Genomic DNA, 17,766 nt, shown 5'->3' with positions numbered 1-17,766 from the left:
TGAACGCTCCTGGCGGGCAGCTTTCCTCGCCCACACCAACGCCACGCCCACACCCACACACATACGCATACGCAGGGACGAGCACACATACGCAAATTCGCACGTCGCTTATTTGGTAATTTGCGTGAGTGCGAAAATGCGTTGCGTGTTTGCCTAACATGCAGTGCGTCCATGTGACTGCACCGGGCTGCACCCTCCGCAGCAAAGTTCATAAGCCGGCACACACCTGAGCCCGCAAAGATATAGACGCCCTGGCAGGAGCGGCTGCGATAGGGCCCTAATTGAGTTAGCCGGGGATTTCGGGCGGAAATATTTAAGCCCTGTGCGGTCAGAACGCCAGTTTCGGCAACTTCCTGTCGCCGGCGCAATAAATTCGCATAGCAAGTGGGCCGGCGTTTAACTGCGTCAACAGCAGTCAGCCGACTCGCATCTCAAGCAGAGTAAACACGCCCGACTTGACGAGCCCGGTCAGGGCGGAGCACCTGCTACTCCGGGCAGCATAAAATGTTAAGCAGCCGGCTAATGTGCGAGTATACTCGCAAAGGGAGCGCGGGTGGGGCGGCCAAGTGCACCACAGTCGGTGGGAGGTGCGGCTGCATATATTCCTGCGGCTCCTGCGGCTCCTGCTGCTGTTGACGCTGTCATTGTGGCGGAGGAGCAGCGGCGGGGAACAAGGCAAATTATGCAAAATAGGTAAAGCTGCTTTGGCGAAACTGAACCTCAACTGCAGGCACTAAATTATGTGCTTTGGAGCAAAGCGGTCCGATGAAAGGCGCCGCCTTGGAGGTCCGCAAGGATACTTTAAGGTCGCCTTCTCTATTTCCAAATCTCTGCATGACTGGCTAATCTAAATCGAGTGCTGCTGGGAGCACGGAGGTCGAGGAGCTGTTATCCGTCGCAGCCAGCGGAAGGGAGTGCGGCTTACCGAGCCGGAAAAACTCTAGATACGCAATGAATTCAATATATTCCGCACAATCTCTGCTCGCTTTGCTTGTAATAACACACCTACGAGGTCAATAACTCACTGAATATAGGGTATCTGCCCAGCCGGCCCAACCTATCATTCCCATCATATCGCTGCCTGGTCTGTGCCATGCACACGACTACACCACAAATCTTCATAACTGTCCACACATTTAGCGTCCTTCGTAGCCTGCGCTTATCTGTCCCCGAGTAAAGTGAGACAAAAAGTGAGCCCCAGTTCCTCCGGGTAGCAGCACAGCTTCCCTGCCTCCATCTGCAACTGAAACGCAGGACGGGAACGAAGGCGTGGCAGCACCAGTTGTGACAGCACATGGAATCTTATCTGAGGCCCACGCAGGACCCACTTGCAGGAGCTGCTCCAGCAGTCCACATGAAAAATGTGCTCATGTTTATATTCCCGTAGTTAGCGCCTTTGGCCGGTGGGTGCTCCGCATTTGGATTTGCCTCCAGATAGCCCATGGACCTCAGGTTGGTGCTCCTCTGGGCAGGCACACAGATTGAGTGTGTATCCTTCCGAGAATGTCTATCCTGACTGGCGGACTTGGGCCTAGCGCCGCACACTTTCGTTGGTGAATCTAAAATGCAGTTAAATAATAGATTTAACTCATCTTGGGCTTGGGCACAGCGTAATGTAATTCGGGCAACTGGATTATGAAAAGCCCTCGCCCAGGGTTAATTAACATGACTAATGCACTGGAAATAACTGACACACTGCGGGCACTAATCAGTCCTGGACCTTCGCACTACGGCCAAGCCGGGCTTGAAAGCTCGGCAATTAGGCCGGGCTGATAAAGCGGGACAAGTGATTGTGCGAGTCATAACTCAAAAGAACACGGATACGGCCAACATGGGGGTGACGCCCGTGTGCTCCATCGTCATTCAGAGAGTGACGCAGCGGGCGGCAAAAAAAGCCAATGGACGAGTGTTGGGATAAGCTCAAAGGGAAAGAGGAAACCCTCGGTTCAAACTTACTCATGGGAGCTTAACCCATTCACATACCCCAAAGCAAGCTTTCCGGGAGAGCGGCGGAGTGCGATGGAAGCCACCAGACCAACACTGACCAGAAGAAACTCAGTTGGGCATGAAAGGATATGACGCCATTTGTACGAAGCAGTGTAAAAGGATTTTGTGCACCTTTCAAGGTCCCTTTTTTACAGTTTGTTGACTATAAAGTCCGGGAATGAATGAATGAATGCTTGAATGCTTGAATGCTTGAATGCCTGATGATTGAATGTGCCAAGGTTGCGGGTGGTGAGCGGATGAACCCCTCACGGGTTGGGCTCGTGTTCATACTAATCAGCCACAGCCAGGCGCAGGCAACCCGATGCTCCTCCCAGCTTGTTTTTGATTATAAATTGAAAATTTGCTGTTGTGCAAAATTTGTGCGCAATCAAAGTGTGTGCGGGGAGATTCGTTTCCTTTCGGACAACGGGTTTCTCGGACCCGGCATTTCCATGTGTCACAGCCCGGGACGAAGTGGCCAAGCGCAAAGGGTTGCTCATGTGGAATACAAAGGCGGGGGCCAAAAGGACACGCTAGTTACCAGCAGAACTACCAGGCACTCCCATCGACGGGCCACGTTAAAGTGAGAATAATTATGACAGCGCACCCAACTCAGTGCGGCTTTAAGGCGTAAATTATTGGGCATGGCCAGCGAAAGCAGTGTAAGTGCGCTACAATAAATATATTACAAATGTGATAATGGCAGGCGATTGCATAATGGATTAAGTACGGCCTGTCGTTTGTTTGCGGCCTCACCGCCGCTCTCATTTAAGCCTTTATCAATTGCAATCTGAATAAATATGCGACCGCGAGCGCTGCAGGAAGCAAAGCTGCATCGCTGTTTGCCGTACTACTTAATTTGAAGCGATTTATTCACAGTTTAAAGCTGTTGGCCGCGCTTTAACGTTGTTACTCAATGCGCGACTGTGCCCGGTTGTCGTTAGCGGGGGCTTACTGTGGCCTGGCCCCAAGACGCACGCCTGGGCGACTGCGATGCGCGGCAAGCACGCGCCATTTTATAAATTGCGGCAATCAGAACGCAGCCTGTCGCTTAATGCGTGGCTGCAAGTTGAGCGCTGTTGCAACATCGGGTTGCAGTCACAAATCACGAGTGCGTCGCGCGAAGGCCTAAAGGTCCTTCTAATTAATGCAAGAGCGGTGTACTGCTAGCGGAATGGTCCGGTGGCCACGGACCCACGTGTCCTAATCCCGCTCACGCCTCAGCACCATAACTTTGGCACTTGGCGCAGCTGACCGACAGAGCAGCGAACCGGACAACCAGTGTGCCGGACATCCCGGCAGCAGGAACAAAAACGTGTCCGGACTGGGATCGAAGCCATCTGTGGGACAGAGCCTTTCAATAGACTGGAGCCCGACGACGACAATGGGCGGGAGGTCTTAAGCCCGATGAGCTACACGTGCGAAGTGGGATAATGTGAGGCCAGGCAATTGTTGTTGAGCCGCAGAAACTTGAAGAACTATAAAGCCAAAAGGAGCTTCGGGTCCCGGCGCAGGGATTTATTTATAGTGAAGCGGCGTGCCAGTGACAGACAGATTCTACCTCAGCCTTTGTCTGCAGTCTTGGCATTGGCGGCACTAAGATTGGTCCACCTACGTCCTCTCAAAATTCGATCCGCGCAAACAATAACAGCCAGAGCGCAGAATATCAGAATGGAGATAAGGGGTATGGGCATGGCAGCTGAAAAGTTTCATAGCCAAATGAAGATTGGCATAGCGAGATATGTACGTGATGGGAATGGAATGCCGAGCATAGCATCGAGCTCCTGCGGTGTGCGAAATCTTTTCCAAAACAATATATGTCATGCACATGCCAAAGCAGAACCTGTGCGGATGTGGTGCTGGCAGTCAGTAAATGGCCAATGAATCGACTGAGCTCTGCTGGCGGGGACAGCGGGGCGGAAAATAAAATGCACATTAGCCGGCCAGAGGCGCTCAACTGCCAGCAGCTGTACTGCAGGAAAGGCCATAACTACACAGTGGGCCGATGAGTGGAGCGAGCTATAAATTGGGAAAATGTGCCAAAGAGACTTACACGCTTAATATAGTTTGTGTTTTGTGCAGTCCAGGGGTGACGAGGTCAATGAGCAGGTTAAACAATTAATTCGGAAAATCACAGCAGTTTTACCCACTGTGGGCCGGAGGAAGGAAATGGTTTCGTCGCACAGGACCCAAGAACAATGGCCGGGTGAGTTTGGTTCTCCCGCGAAAGAAAAGCGCAAATCGAAATAAATAAATAAAATCAGATGTACCTACTGGCCACGAGAAGGAAACTTTTCAAGCTGGGCGAACGTCAGGGTCAGCGACTGAAATTACATCTTATGAGCATCGTGGGACGACGCTCGGGGATCCGGGGACTCGGGAACGTATACGTAACGCAGAGGAAACGGAAACGGAAACGGAATCAGAGCGATAAAGTTCTGTTAGCGTAGTGCACACCAACCCTTAGCAGCACCCGCGATGTTGTAAAAGTGTGAAAGTACCAGCTCTGGAGGATCCTGGAGCAAGCAGTCGGGGCTGGAGGCGACGGGATTGCTTAAGACAAAGGCCAAGCAACATCAGTCGAAAGCAGCGTGTAAATGTCGGCCAACACTTGGCTGCGTTTCCTGACAAGGAAAACCGATGGAACAGAAATCGGACTCCACAGATTACTGACATTTCGAGTGGGGCCATTCGTCCGTGATTGCTCCAAATTATGCACTTCAAGATGACTATGACCTTGACTAAGCGCTGGGGAATAAATGCGACTGGCTTTCATTTCCTGCTGATTGCTCGACAGTCCGGCTGTGTGTACAGTAAATGCAATAGCAAATCAACGGCTAACAAGGAAAAACAAACCGAAACAAGAAAACTTTCGCCTTGGTGGAAAATCTTAATTTTCGACAAACCAACGGAACGTGACACATTTTCGATGATCGCTTTGCAAGTTTCGCAAACTCTTCTCAACTTTATACCACATTCCCACACACTCAGGTCCAGTTTTGGTGTGATTAGCTCGGCGCTTGTCCATTTTATTTGTGGTTGATGCTGAGCACTAAAACCAATTCAAGATATAGGAACATGGTACCTATACATTAGTAACTTGAATTTTAATGCCATAACCGTAATTTCTTACGGCTAAAATAGGAGAATAAATCTGACAGAGAAGTAATTGAAAACATGTCAACCAGCTAAATGACCCAGAATGCCATGTGGCTAAATACACCTTTTGCCGTTTGATTTATTGTCAGTCCCCCACCAGGTACTATTTGCATATGTTACACCTTTTCGGCTGCTCTGGCCCCAATACACGGACATTTTGGAGTGATTTGTTTAAACAAACGTCCAGTACGTGTGCGGTCTCATTTCCTCTCGTTTCGATTCGTTTGCTTGTCTCTACAGCTGTCAGGTTCAATCTTGGCCAGCCTGCAGGATTGGGTCCTGAACAGGCGCACTTCTTCAGCTTTTAATGCTTGTGTGCGGCGCTTTCTTTGTGTTTGTCGACCACTTGTCATGTCACTCGCCATCATTGTCGACCCAGACAATGGACGTCCGACCAATCTGTTCTGGCACCTCACCTCGCTTAACTTCTCGGAGGCAGCTCCTCCCAAAGGGTGAGCCACTCTGCGGAGTGGCATTTCATTTACATTTCAATGTCACCCGCTTTCGGCACTGACAATCGTTATTTTCCGCTACAAATCAATTGCCAACTTATGGCCGTGACGAGCCCTTCGTGGCGAACGTCGGCACTATTTCGAAATATTTTACGCCCAATTTATGTTAATTCGCTTGTGCGAGTGCGAGCATACCCCGCTGCTCGCCGGCCCTGAAACCAACGGAGAAAATCAAAAATAGCACTAAAAGTGCCTATGCCGATGGCAACCAGTCAGCGAGCATACTTTTATGGGCAGGCCGGGTATTTATACCCGATTTTTTCCACATTGGCCAGGAATTGTTTGGCTATCTGCTGTATATGACTTGGTTTCATCGCCTGTTTCGGTGCGCATACGTGATGTGGCACAACTTGTCGGGCTCACAAGGACAAGGGTCGTGGGGGATGGAAGTGCGTGTGTGTGTGTCAGTGCGTTTATTTGTCAGTGGGTGTGTGCGTGTGTGTGCGTGTGTGTGCGAGGGTGGCGGCATTCGTTTCTGTTAGCTAACATTTTGACAGCATGGGCTTTAAGTTGTCAGCGCATTCTTCGACTCCGCTGCTGCTGTTGGCCGTTGTGCTTATTAACATATTGTCTGTTTGTTGTTTCCCTCGTGTCGCGCCATTGTCGATTCATTTGTGTTATCACACATACGCTTACGGAGGAGGCTTAGTGCCACAGCGCAGAGCAGGAAAACTGTCAAAATGGCTGCCAAGCATTGACACAGATTTTTGAAGCTGATAGCAAGTGACAGACAGCGCGGACAGGAGGGGAAAGCGACAGGAGCGAGAAAGCAGAGAGCAAAAAGAGGTTGCTAGATAAAAATAAAGTCATTTCCCCCGTGCCGGTAGCGGCGGAAATGGCCAGGGCCTCCCGACTCCAAGTTTGAGCGTCGCTCTAATATATTGCGAATCTCTAATTTCCGCCAGGTACCAGTATGTGCATTCCGCAATGCACCCGCAATGCGTCCATTTTTGGCAGGCAGTGCTATCACACTGCCAGGCTTAAGGCCAAATTGCCAGGCACTTAGACCACGGCCCTGAAAGCATGCTTTACTGCAAAGACGCCGACTTCAATGGCATTACTTCACCCACTCGCCTCATGTGGCTGCTCGTTATTATTAGCATAATTACAGGCGCATTAGCGTGCCAGGTTTCAGGTGCTTGGCAATTTGCCTGCTGCCAGGACGCCTGATTATGATAGGGCCTAAAAGCGAGACGCATCCACAATGCACCTCCTGCAGCGCCGCTGGAGCGTTTAAGGTTTCGCAGTTTCTTTAAGGATGCCCGCGTTTAATGCAAATTTTCCACGGCATTCTTTCGCTCGCCTTCATTAACATTTCATTAATTAGTTTTTTATTCCACTTTGCAGCTTTTTCTTGATGTTTATGCAGCGTCCTTCGACACTAAGCACCAATCGGATTCAGTGAGCCAAAGGTCCTGACCTCTCGAGCGCAGAAACAGGAAGAGGAAAGCCATTTTAAGATTAGAACGAGGCTGAAGCACAAACAAACGCCCGCTCCGCGCGAGGACCTCGCCACTCACAATGCGTCCACCGCGCACTTTTCCAGCGCTTTGGCTCTGGGCCGTGCTACCCTTGGCCACCCCCGGCATTCTGGGCTATCCAAACAGCCAGGCACCGCCGGCGCTGGTCACCTATATGACCACCTCGTCGACGTCCAGTCAGCGGAGCCACTCCGCCAGTCCGCACCTGCAGCCCGCATTCGTCTATGACTCGCCCCTTCCGGAACAGGAAGAAAGTTCCAAGCATTCCCTGGCCACATCCACATCCACATCCGCAACCACATCCGATGTCCGGCACGAGGAGACGACAGAGTCATCAAAGAAAGTCATAGGTTCCACGTGAGTACACACACGAGTTTTGTACTGCTCATCAGAATTAAGGAATCAACACTGAACTTTTTACATCTATCTGCTAAAATCACTTCGGTTAAATATCCGACTCACATAATATAAATAATAAATAGATTCGCTTTCCGAAAAAAGTGAAAGAAATAATCCCAAATATTATTAGATCAAGCTAGATTATATTGTTTCTAATCTCCAATCTTATTATTTTCTGTGGAGCAGGGTGGGCAATTTTCCACTTCCACTTCTATTTTTTCTTGCCCTTTGTTTGCTGTTTCTATCGGTGTTGCTGTTGCTAAGGAAAATCTTTTGTTTGCACAGCTTTTTGCAATTTTTGCCACTAATTGAAATAGAATTTCTGCTTTGTTGTAGCTGCCGTTCCGATTGAAGAGCGTGGGTTGGTCAGGCTGGGCCCTCGCCTTAGTATTTTTAATTAATTTGCTCTGCGGCCGCAAAGCTCCTGGAGCGGGCAGGAAAGCGTAGCATACTTTGTGGCACGCGTTTGGAATCCCATTGAGTTGGCGTTGGTTCGAAGGTGGTAGGTAGCAAAGGTGGCAAAGGTGGCAGGGTGGGCTGCAATAGAGGGCCAGACAACCCTGTCCAAATGAAGTGCTCATTAACTTTAAATCAATGCTAATCAATTGGGCTTATGTGGGCGCGATGTTATTGAAGTAGGCCCAAAAGCGGATTACCATTAATTTGTAGCGATAGAATGAACGCTGGACAACAGCTCAACGGGCCCAAAGACGTCCATATTAACGGGTTACGGGTTAAGTATATTATTCTACGCGGAAACAAGTTCGCAGCCAGCGTTCGTCCCCCTTTCTTCCTGCCCACCGAGGTAATGACTGGGAGCAGTTGCCTGTGATGGTGATAACGATGATAGTGACAATGATGACTCGCAGCTCCGTGCTGGCAACTAGCAAATGCAGTCAGGCGCAACTGCAATACTTGTATTTACATGCATTTTTGATTGTGCTGTGCCCTCTGGATTCCAATTAAATCCGATCCGTGCGCTTGACATTCTTTGGGTCTTGTGCCATAGAACGTCACTTGACCAGCAATGCTTACCTAAAAATTAAATTGGAAATAAGTCAATAAATCATTTATATTTGCCCCAAAGGCCAAATCGGACTAAGCTGCAAATCGTTGGGATGCAGTGGAAAATTCACTTAAATGCTACCGAATATTTTCGTCCTAATCCCATTGCAACACATTTCTGCACTTAATATTCGCATGAACGGATTTGCCTTCCACCGCGCTGATGATTTTGACGAGGCATCAGACCCGGTTTATGGCATGTGGCATATGGATATATGTGTGTGTGTCTATATATAGCATGTGTGTTGCAGCTGCATATGACTAAGCACGCTTCGACTCACGTGCTTAAATGTTAATGATGTGCTCATGCCACAAGCGGAATTACTTGCATACTCATATCATACAGACCCACTCACAGACGCCACCTAACATATGTAAACCGTACTGTGTGCCGAGATATTTCCATTAAGCGCTGCACAAATGCAGATGGGGATACAGATGCAGTTGCTTCAGATGGAGGGGGGCTGGCTGACTGCGTGACTTTCTCCAACTATTGCATAGTTTTCAATTTCCATTAAAATGCCAGCGTTGCGCCGCCAAGTATGCAACACTACTGGGAAAAACAGCTTCATACATCGAATCTTTCAGGCAACTAAGTACAATGTGCAGCAGCGCTTAGTTGATGACAGACGGGTAGGAAAGAGAATGAATATCGAAAAAATCGAATGTTGAAATCTTTTAAAATCGTAATATTAACAATCAAATATCGCCAAGCCCCCGATCGAAATATTTGAACATTTTCTGGTCAATCGAAAAAAATTTACAAAAACTAACAAACAATTTTAAAAATTTTAAAAAAATTTGAAAATAAATAAGAAAACGTCACTATCCTTGAAAGCTGCGTGCTTAATCTCAACTTATTCGACTCCGCTATTGACCCTGATTATCCTTTAAATGTATACTTTATATGGCAAGGAAACGCTTCCTTCTAAGCCTTTAAATACTTTTCAACGAATCTAGTATACTCTTTTACTCAACTAGTAACTAGTAACTCAACTTCAATATATGTACAAACATTTTTATACACCATTTTGTAACAAAAACGATATTTTTTGAACTAAGAAAAACAATATTTTAAATTTTCTGATTCAAGAAGATTTAATGGAAACGCTTTAGAAGGCAAATCAACTTTTGATAAAGGAAGCCAAATAAAAATTGTTTAGATAGATAAGTAACAGACAGAAGGAATCATTTCTTGATCAGGATCAATAGCTTAGTCGACCTGGCCATGTCCGTCTTTACGTCCGTATCTCTGTCCGTCCGTATGAACGTCGAGATCTCAGGAACTATAAAAGCTACAATGTTGAGATTATGTATGCAGATTACAGAGACTCTAACGCCCACAAACCGCACCAAACTTTCACGGCCTTTTGAAAAATGTTGTGATATTTTTTCACTGTTTTATAAATCTCATAAATTTCGATAGATTTCTCAAAAAACTTGTTGCCACGCCCACTCTTACGCCCAGAAACCGCCCAACACTGTCACGCCCATACTTTTGAAAAATGTGATATTTTTTCACTTTTTTATATATCTTGTAATTTTCTAAAGATTTGCCAAAAAGATTATTCCCACGCCCACTCCAACGCGCACAAAACTCTCATGCACTTTTAAAAATTTTTTAAGTTTTTTTTTTTATTTGTTTTTTTCCAATTTCTACCAGAAATTTCTTTCCAGAAAAGGTTGAAATTTCTCATTTGCACTTCTACTAGATGAGTAACGGGTAGTTGAGGAACTCGTCTATATCATTCTATCTTGTTTTATTGTTAAATTTCTTGTTCTGTAAATTTCTATCGATTTGCCAAACATTTTTCTTGCCACGCCAACTCTACCATCACAAACCGCCCAATACGGCCACATTTTTAAAAAATGTTTTGATATGTTTAAATATTATTCATGTAAATTTCTATCGACTTGCAAAAAATCTTTTTGCCCCTTCTATTTTATTTTTTTTTTTCCCCAATTTCTACCAATTTCCAGAAAATGTTGAAATTTTTCGTTCGCACTTCCACTAGCTAAGTAACGACTATAGCATTCTCTCTTGTTTTTACCTCTTTAAGAGGTATTTTGGTTTTATTTAAATATAATTAAAGGTGAACCTCTAAGAATGTTATGTTATTGATATGTTATTTTTAAGATTGATTTTCTAGATAGGATTTTCGTTAACGATTAAAAGTCCCACATTTTTTTTTATCCAATAGCCTGATTCCATTCTTAACAAAATAAAAAAAACTCGACTACAATATTTTCTAAATCCCCTGTCTTTTCAGTGCGAACCCTTCAGTGTCCGTGGTTCTCGATGGAAATGAGCCGCAATTCACAGATGCTCTTGGACACAAAGTTCCCAAACCGCAGCCGTCATTGCAAGTGGCCAGTCCAATCGTTCTCCTTAACCCAGACCGCTACGAATTCTACACGTTCGACGAGCACGGCGAGCTAGTCAAGCGGTTGATGACCATGGAGGAGATTCAGAGCATCGTTGCTAACGGCGACGGCGAAGGACCGTCGATAATCCATCCGGCTCCGCTGGCTGAGAGTCATCCCGACAAAAATGTCCAAGACATAGTGAACAGTGTGCAAAATGTCTTGAACAAGGAGATGGCCTCTAGCTCAGCAAAGAACAGCTCCGGGGAACTGCTTCCACCTCTGTTGGACACTCCCGACGTCTCCTCTTCCTGGTCACTCATATTGCCCGCCATTTTCGGCAACACTGGCGGGGACATTTTCCCTCAGCAGCGTCCACAGCAAATTGTGATGACACCCGAGTCGGAACTTCTGGAAACGCCCAACAAGACGCCGCCAGTAACAACGATGGCCACAAAGAAGCCGAAGCCCGCGAAGCGCAAGCCGGGCACAAAACGTAAGACGACTACCACTACCAGCACTACCGCTGTAACTCCGCAGGTGGTGCAGGAGGAGCTGGACCCAATGGAGTCCGTGTACACGGGCATGCAGCAATACCAGCAGGTCGCCGCGAATATGCCACACTTTGAGCTCGTGCACATGCAGCCCATCTACCAGAAGCAACCGAGCAGCACATCAGAGCGACCAGAAACAACCACACGAAGGGTATTTTACAACAACCAAGAGATTATTCACACGCCCACCTCTTCGAACAGCGCCCCCTCCACCACCGAAGTTGTGCTTACCAACCAGCTAGCCAAGAAGCCGGCCAGTGTGCAGCGCAAGCCGATCCTGCCACACCGGGTGAAAAAGCCTAACGGTGATGGTACAGCGGAAACTACATCCCAGGCCGTGAAGCAGAAGATCAAAAGAAAGACAACCACCACGTCAACGACGACGACGACAACAACCACACCGGCTCCAGAGCCCGAAACGCAGCCACCCTCTCCGGAGGAGCCTGTATCACCAGCAACAGAGAGTACGACAACAACGACGCAAGCACCGCCCTCGACCACACCCAAAAAGAAGAAACGAAAGCCCACTAGAACACCGGGTACAGGAACTTCTGGTGGTAGCTCCAAGCCTTCCAAGCCGAAGCGCAAGCCAACGTCTAAGCCTAGGCCACCGGTCCAGGCAGTGGGTGGATCCCAGATTGTAGGCACTCAAAAGCCTTCCAGACCGCAGAGGCCGCACAAAAAACCCTTACCAACAAGTACCACATCTACCACTACGACAACGCCAGTGCCAGAAGAAGCCACTACAACTACCTCTGCCAAACCAGTGACCACAAGCCCTGAGCCGCAAACTACAGAGCCACCGGCAGAAAGTACAGTTACCACCACTTCAGAACCGGAGCCTACAACAACGAATCCAACAGAGGCTTCCCCCACAACATCAACTGAGGCATATACAACAACAACCACCGAGGCGCCCACAACAACAGCCACGGTTCCTACTACAACAACCATTGCACCGCCAAAGACCACGGCAATACCCCCAGCACTACACCATCAGAAGTTGCACAACAAACCTGCCAACCGTCCACTAACCCAGCACCACAACCATGGACTCGGTCGTCCAGTTCATAGCACCACAACTGAATCGAGTAAGGTGGCTGGGGAGCCACAAAGCGAGTCCTATGGCATAGTTAATGTAATTCCTTCCTCGACCACCACGTACAAACCGTTTTATCCGCTGCCAAGCTACAACGATGACGCCGTCCAAAATGTGTCCACTTTACTCCTCCAGCCACCAGTGCAGCATAAGCCTCTGAAAAAAACTCCGCTGTCTTCGCTGGCGCAGCTGCAGCAGCAACTGCAGCTCGCACCATCGCCAGCTCCACAGCTCTCGCCCGATCAGATTCTTTCCATGGATCAAATAGTGCAGTCACTCACCCAGGACTTGTCGACTACAGACAAGGGTGAAGAGGGTTCCGGTGCAGGTCCCGTGAAATACGAAAGTGCGGAGAGCAAACTCGAGATGGAGGCTCTAGCCAACAAGAAGAAAGTAGCAGTCATCTCCAGCACCACTCCAGCTTCAACAGATGCGACTTCAAGTTCTCCTGTAGCAACTACCACGCCCAAAACCACCAAGCCAACCAGCCATAAGACGCTTACTTCCCACTACGGTGGCAGTACTCTGGCCACGATGCTCTCCGAGGAAGATGAGGAATTCTCAGAGTCCTCACTAATCCAGCAGCAACCAGCAGAGACCACTATCAGCAGCCTCGAGGACGAAAACGAGGACCAAACACCTGTAGTTGTGATCACCGCTAGACCACAATACTTTACAGTAACAAGGGTGCCGGAACCACTGCAGCACACAAAGACTGATCACAGACAGGAGGAGACGGAGACCACCGAGTTGCCCGGACAGACACAATTCCTAGTTACAACAGAGATGTCACAAGTGGAAGAAAGCACCGACAAGTCTGTCGTAGAGCCAGCTTACGAAAGCGTATCAGAAATTAACGAATCATACCCCACTGACCAAGCAGTGAAGGCGGAGGTGGCTCCAGCGAGTGGCACCACAGAACAGACTATTCGACTTCCAGTCTCGGAGGGCAGCACAGTCGCTGAAGTTGACAGTACCGAAGTAACCCCTCTGATCGCCGACCTCGTTCAGCAACTCAACCTGGAAATGCTTAGGCCCACGGACCAAATATCAATGGGCAATTTTCAAACCCAGGCGGCCACTGTGGCCTCAACGTTAGTTGACGGCAGCAATTCTCTTGTCTCAGATGTTCCTTTAAATTCGAACGAGACGAAGGATGAGCTGGAATTCCTCATATCCGATGTTATCCAGCAAATAACTCAAATCGATCAAAACAAGATCCCGCCAAAAGCCCAACCAGCCGACGATTCCAATCGCCTGACCAATTTCGCCCAACTGAATACCTCCTTCTTGCTCCAGCCAAACATAGAAAAAACGGAGGAGCCTCATCAAGCATACCCAATACAGCAGACGCACAGTACAACAACCGCGGGCCCGTTCAAGACGGAATCCTCATATCCGGAAGCCTTGCCTGAAAGTCCAACGGCCTTAGAGACGAGCACCCACCGGATTCCGATTTTGTCGCTGTCCCAGATTTATGCGCAGCAACAGCAAGACGACGATGAGGAGCAGCAAGGTTTTGCCAATGAACGACTTGAAGTTCAACCAACTTTAGAGACCGTCGTGCAGGAAACCGTTTCAGCGCTAGAGGAGACTTCCACAGAAGTCCCTTATGTGGAAACCACCGATGCTGACAGTGTTGAAACCACCGAGCCTCAACCACAAGATCCCACCCAGGAGACCACTTCTAGCGAGGAGGGTTCCGTCAGCGAAGAACCAACGACCAGCTATGGCAACATCCATGAAAGCAACACGAACCGTGAAAATGAAAAGGAAATGCCGGAGCTGTTACAAAATGATTACAACGTGCAGCAGCAGACGCAGAGCATTGACATCCCAGAAAAGGAGATAGAGCCCAAGCCTTCAACATCGGAAGAGCCTGGGTCAACAACGCAGCAGTACGTGGAAGAAGAGACAACACTACCAACTACTGTTTACCAAGAAGCCCAGGTAGAAGAGCAATCAACAACGGAAAAGCATGAGTTTTTAGAGCCACAGCCGCAAGAAGCCCAAATTGCAGCTGTGGAGGTCAGCGCCAGCAATGCCGCTCAACAGATGCCTGAGTATCAGTCTCCACCCAGCGAGGAACGGGAGGAGGATAAGTTACCGGTCACTGAAATTCCCGGTGATATGTCTTTGGCATCCTCAGAGTCGGACATGTCGCTGAGCTCCGAGCAGGTGACTGAGAAAATCGAACTGAGCACAGTGAAATCCCAGCAGCTGAACGACGAGTCAATGGAAGAAATATCGGACGAACTTACAGCTACCATTTCGGAGGAACAGGATGCTGAAAGTGCGGAGCCCAGTGCGATAACAAGTGCCCAGAAAATACAGCTGGACAATGAGGATCCCTACGTGAAGCTGGGCGAAACGACAGCGGCTGTAGTGAGGCCCCTGCACCCCAACTCCGAAGGAGTCGGCGAGGATAAGAGCGTAACTGAATCCGACGAGGACAACTACAAGGTGAAATTGCCCTTTACTAACTACGAGAGTCAGCCAGTAGAACAGGCGGATGAAGAAGACGAGGATGATCAAGCAGCTTACCACATAACTTCCGTACTGGCTAGCAGCACAGCAATAGCGACGAGCACCACCAAAAAGTCCACTACGGAAGCCCCAGCTAGATCAACAACTACTACTAGTACCACCCCACCAACAACAAAGCGATTAAGCACCTTAAAGCCAGTTTCTTACTACGTTCAACCCTCGCTGATGGGGGGATACAACCAACTGGAGATGCAACCGCCAAAGGTGCTACCTTACAATGCGAATAAGGCAGACCCCTCCCAACCCCAGGTCCCGATCCATAGTCAATCAATGCTCAACCAGCAGCGGCCCTCCCAACGGCCGCCTTTGCTAATCAATCTTATGGCCAGCTCCACACAATCAACTCGACCTCCCGTAAAGCTAGACCCAAGTCCCGAAACCTCTCAGGGGCTCGAGGCCTCCACCGCGATGATGGATGAGGATCTGCAATCCTTCGCCCGCCTCTGCAACGAGCTGGCCTTCAGCTACTGGCGAGCTATAACCTCGGAGAAAATCAGCTCCGCCAGGAGTTTGGTCATATCCCCGTTTGCCCTCACGTCAATGCTTTCTATGGTCTTCCTGGGCGCGCGCGGTAGTACTTCTGGCGAGATGAACGAGATCCTGAAATTGGACGACATGGTGACCTTCAATCCGCACCTGATCTTCAAGAATATAACCAACTCAGTGGAACAAGCTACGGACAGCGACATAGCGACTGCGGCTTTTGTGCGTGAAATATTTAGCGACAGGGCCAACGGAAAAATTCTACCCTTCTTTAAGGAGAAGACCCAGCAACTTTACGCCGGACATGTTGAGGAGGTTAACTTCCACGTGGTTAACGACATCGTGAGACGTCGAACGAACCTGCTGGTAAAACGCCACACGATGGGGAAGGTTCTTGAGTATCTACGTACCAATAGCGTATGGGTAAACGGCCCATTGGCCACTATCTCAGCCAATCTGTTCCAGACTGACTGCTCGCATGGATCCACCTCAGATCGTGATGGAGAGATGTTCTTCCAAGTGCATCCCACTGTTCGCCAGCGCCGGCTCGTGCCCATTCCAGCAGTGCTCTACCGTTCCGGCTTCTTGGCGGGCTACGAACCCAACCTGGACGCCACCGTCGTATCCTTCGGTCGAGTTCAAAACACAGTTAGCACAGTCTATGTAATGCCTGGGCACCAGAGCTCCATTTCTCCGATGGACAACCTCGATCGCCTGGAGCGCAGTCTAGGGGAGACGGCCTTTAGCGACAAGCAGGCTTGGCGTAGGTTGCTCACCTCCCTTATGGATCGACCAGGAATGGAGGTGCAACTGCCGCGCTTTTCACACCGCTCTTTCGTTAACGCTTCTCTGGGTCTGCAAAAGATGGGGCTGCGCGGTCTCTTTAAGTCTGACTTTGCCGACCTGCGGGGTCTAACTGGCGCCGGAAACCGCGACATCTTCCTCTCCGACATGATACAGATCAACACGTTCAGCACCTGCGGCGAGGAGAAGATCTCGGAGCATCACCACGTGGAAATGTACCCCGCGCCCCCACTGCGCAAGCGAAACAAGGACGTGGATGCCACGGATGACGATGATTTCGATTCTTCGGAGAGAGTCGTGGACTTCGGCTCGTTGGTGCAGGAATCTGCACTGGGACGGGGCTTCTATGACGATCTTCTGGACCCGAAATACCTGGAACTGCCGTTGCCACTCCGTCCACGGCAGGCTCGTGTACCTGACGCACCGCGACTGCGCTTCGACAAGCCCTTCTTGTACTTCGTGCGCCACAACCCTACGGGTATGATTCTGTTCATGGGGCGCTTTAACCCCCGACTGCTGCCGTGAAGCTAAAAGACTCACAAGCAAGTGTGTGTCGTTTTCTTGTTAAACCTTGGAATGTGACTTAGTGAATTTATACCGTACTCATAATGATAATTGTATCTCTAATGAACCCTGCTTGCTGTGCCTTAATCCCGCGTCCCGAATCCTATGGATTGGTCCGATACGAGATTGATGTGCAGCAAACGTTGCATTTGCCAAAACAAAATCAAATATCTTAAATACTTAAATGCACTTTGCGTAAATTTATCTTCAATTTTTCCGGCTTGCATTTAATTTGCCGCACACAACGCGGATGCGGCATTGTATATGCTGCACTTTTTATTGCCCTTTTTGTTCACTGAAAAATTGCCGGATTGGCAAACAAATGTTGAACAAATACGTAGGCGGCGATTGCCAACGCAATCGAAAATTAAATGCAAATGCAATCATGGAATGCATCAATGTTTTGGCAACTGAACAAATGTAATTTAGTAAAATAAACTTTACAAATGCGCAAACTAAAAGTTATGTATGCTATTATGTAAGCCTAAATAAAAACTCTTAATAAAAAAGTATATATATTACCTAAAAAGCACTCCCATATATAGTGATAGCCAAGTGTCTTGCGAGAATATTTCTGTAAACAGTGGACCTTACCTTGTAAAGCTTAATTGTGAACTTGCTTCACTACAATAGGGAACGTTGTAGTCGAGAGCCTCGATTATCAGATACTCATTTACCCAAGTTTTTAAGCTAGTTTTTCTCTTCCGTCAATAGCGTAAAGTATTACAAACTTCCGCCGAAGCCCCGCG

The 17,766-nt window shown here is 48.5% G+C and overlaps 1 protein-coding gene across 1 annotated transcript in view; it reads left to right on the top strand.

Moving 5' to 3' along the window:
* Window positions 1-17,546, top strand: part of LOC6542839 (mucin-5AC) — a 29,274-nt gene extending 11,728 nt beyond the window's left edge. The window contains exons 2-3 of the mRNA XM_026978902.1: window positions 7,005-7,495; window positions 10,873-17,546. Of these exons, the coding sequence (XP_026834703.1) occupies window positions 7,179-7,495; window positions 10,873-16,978 (6,423 nt within the window). The 5' untranslated portion in view covers window positions 7,005-7,178 and the 3' untranslated portion in view covers window positions 16,979-17,546. The remainder of the gene's footprint in view (window positions 1-7,004; window positions 7,496-10,872) is intronic.
* The last annotated feature ends 220 nt before the right edge of the window (window positions 17,547-17,766 follow it).

This window comes from Drosophila erecta, unplaced genomic scaffold (genome assembly GCF_003286155.1).
Source record: "Drosophila erecta strain 14021-0224.00,06,07 unplaced genomic scaffold, DereRS2 tig00000055-arrow-pilon, whole genome shotgun sequence".
Lineage (NCBI taxonomy): Eukaryota > Metazoa > Arthropoda > Insecta > Diptera > Drosophilidae > Drosophila > Drosophila erecta.
This window is presented reverse-complemented; position numbering and strand designations above follow the sequence as displayed.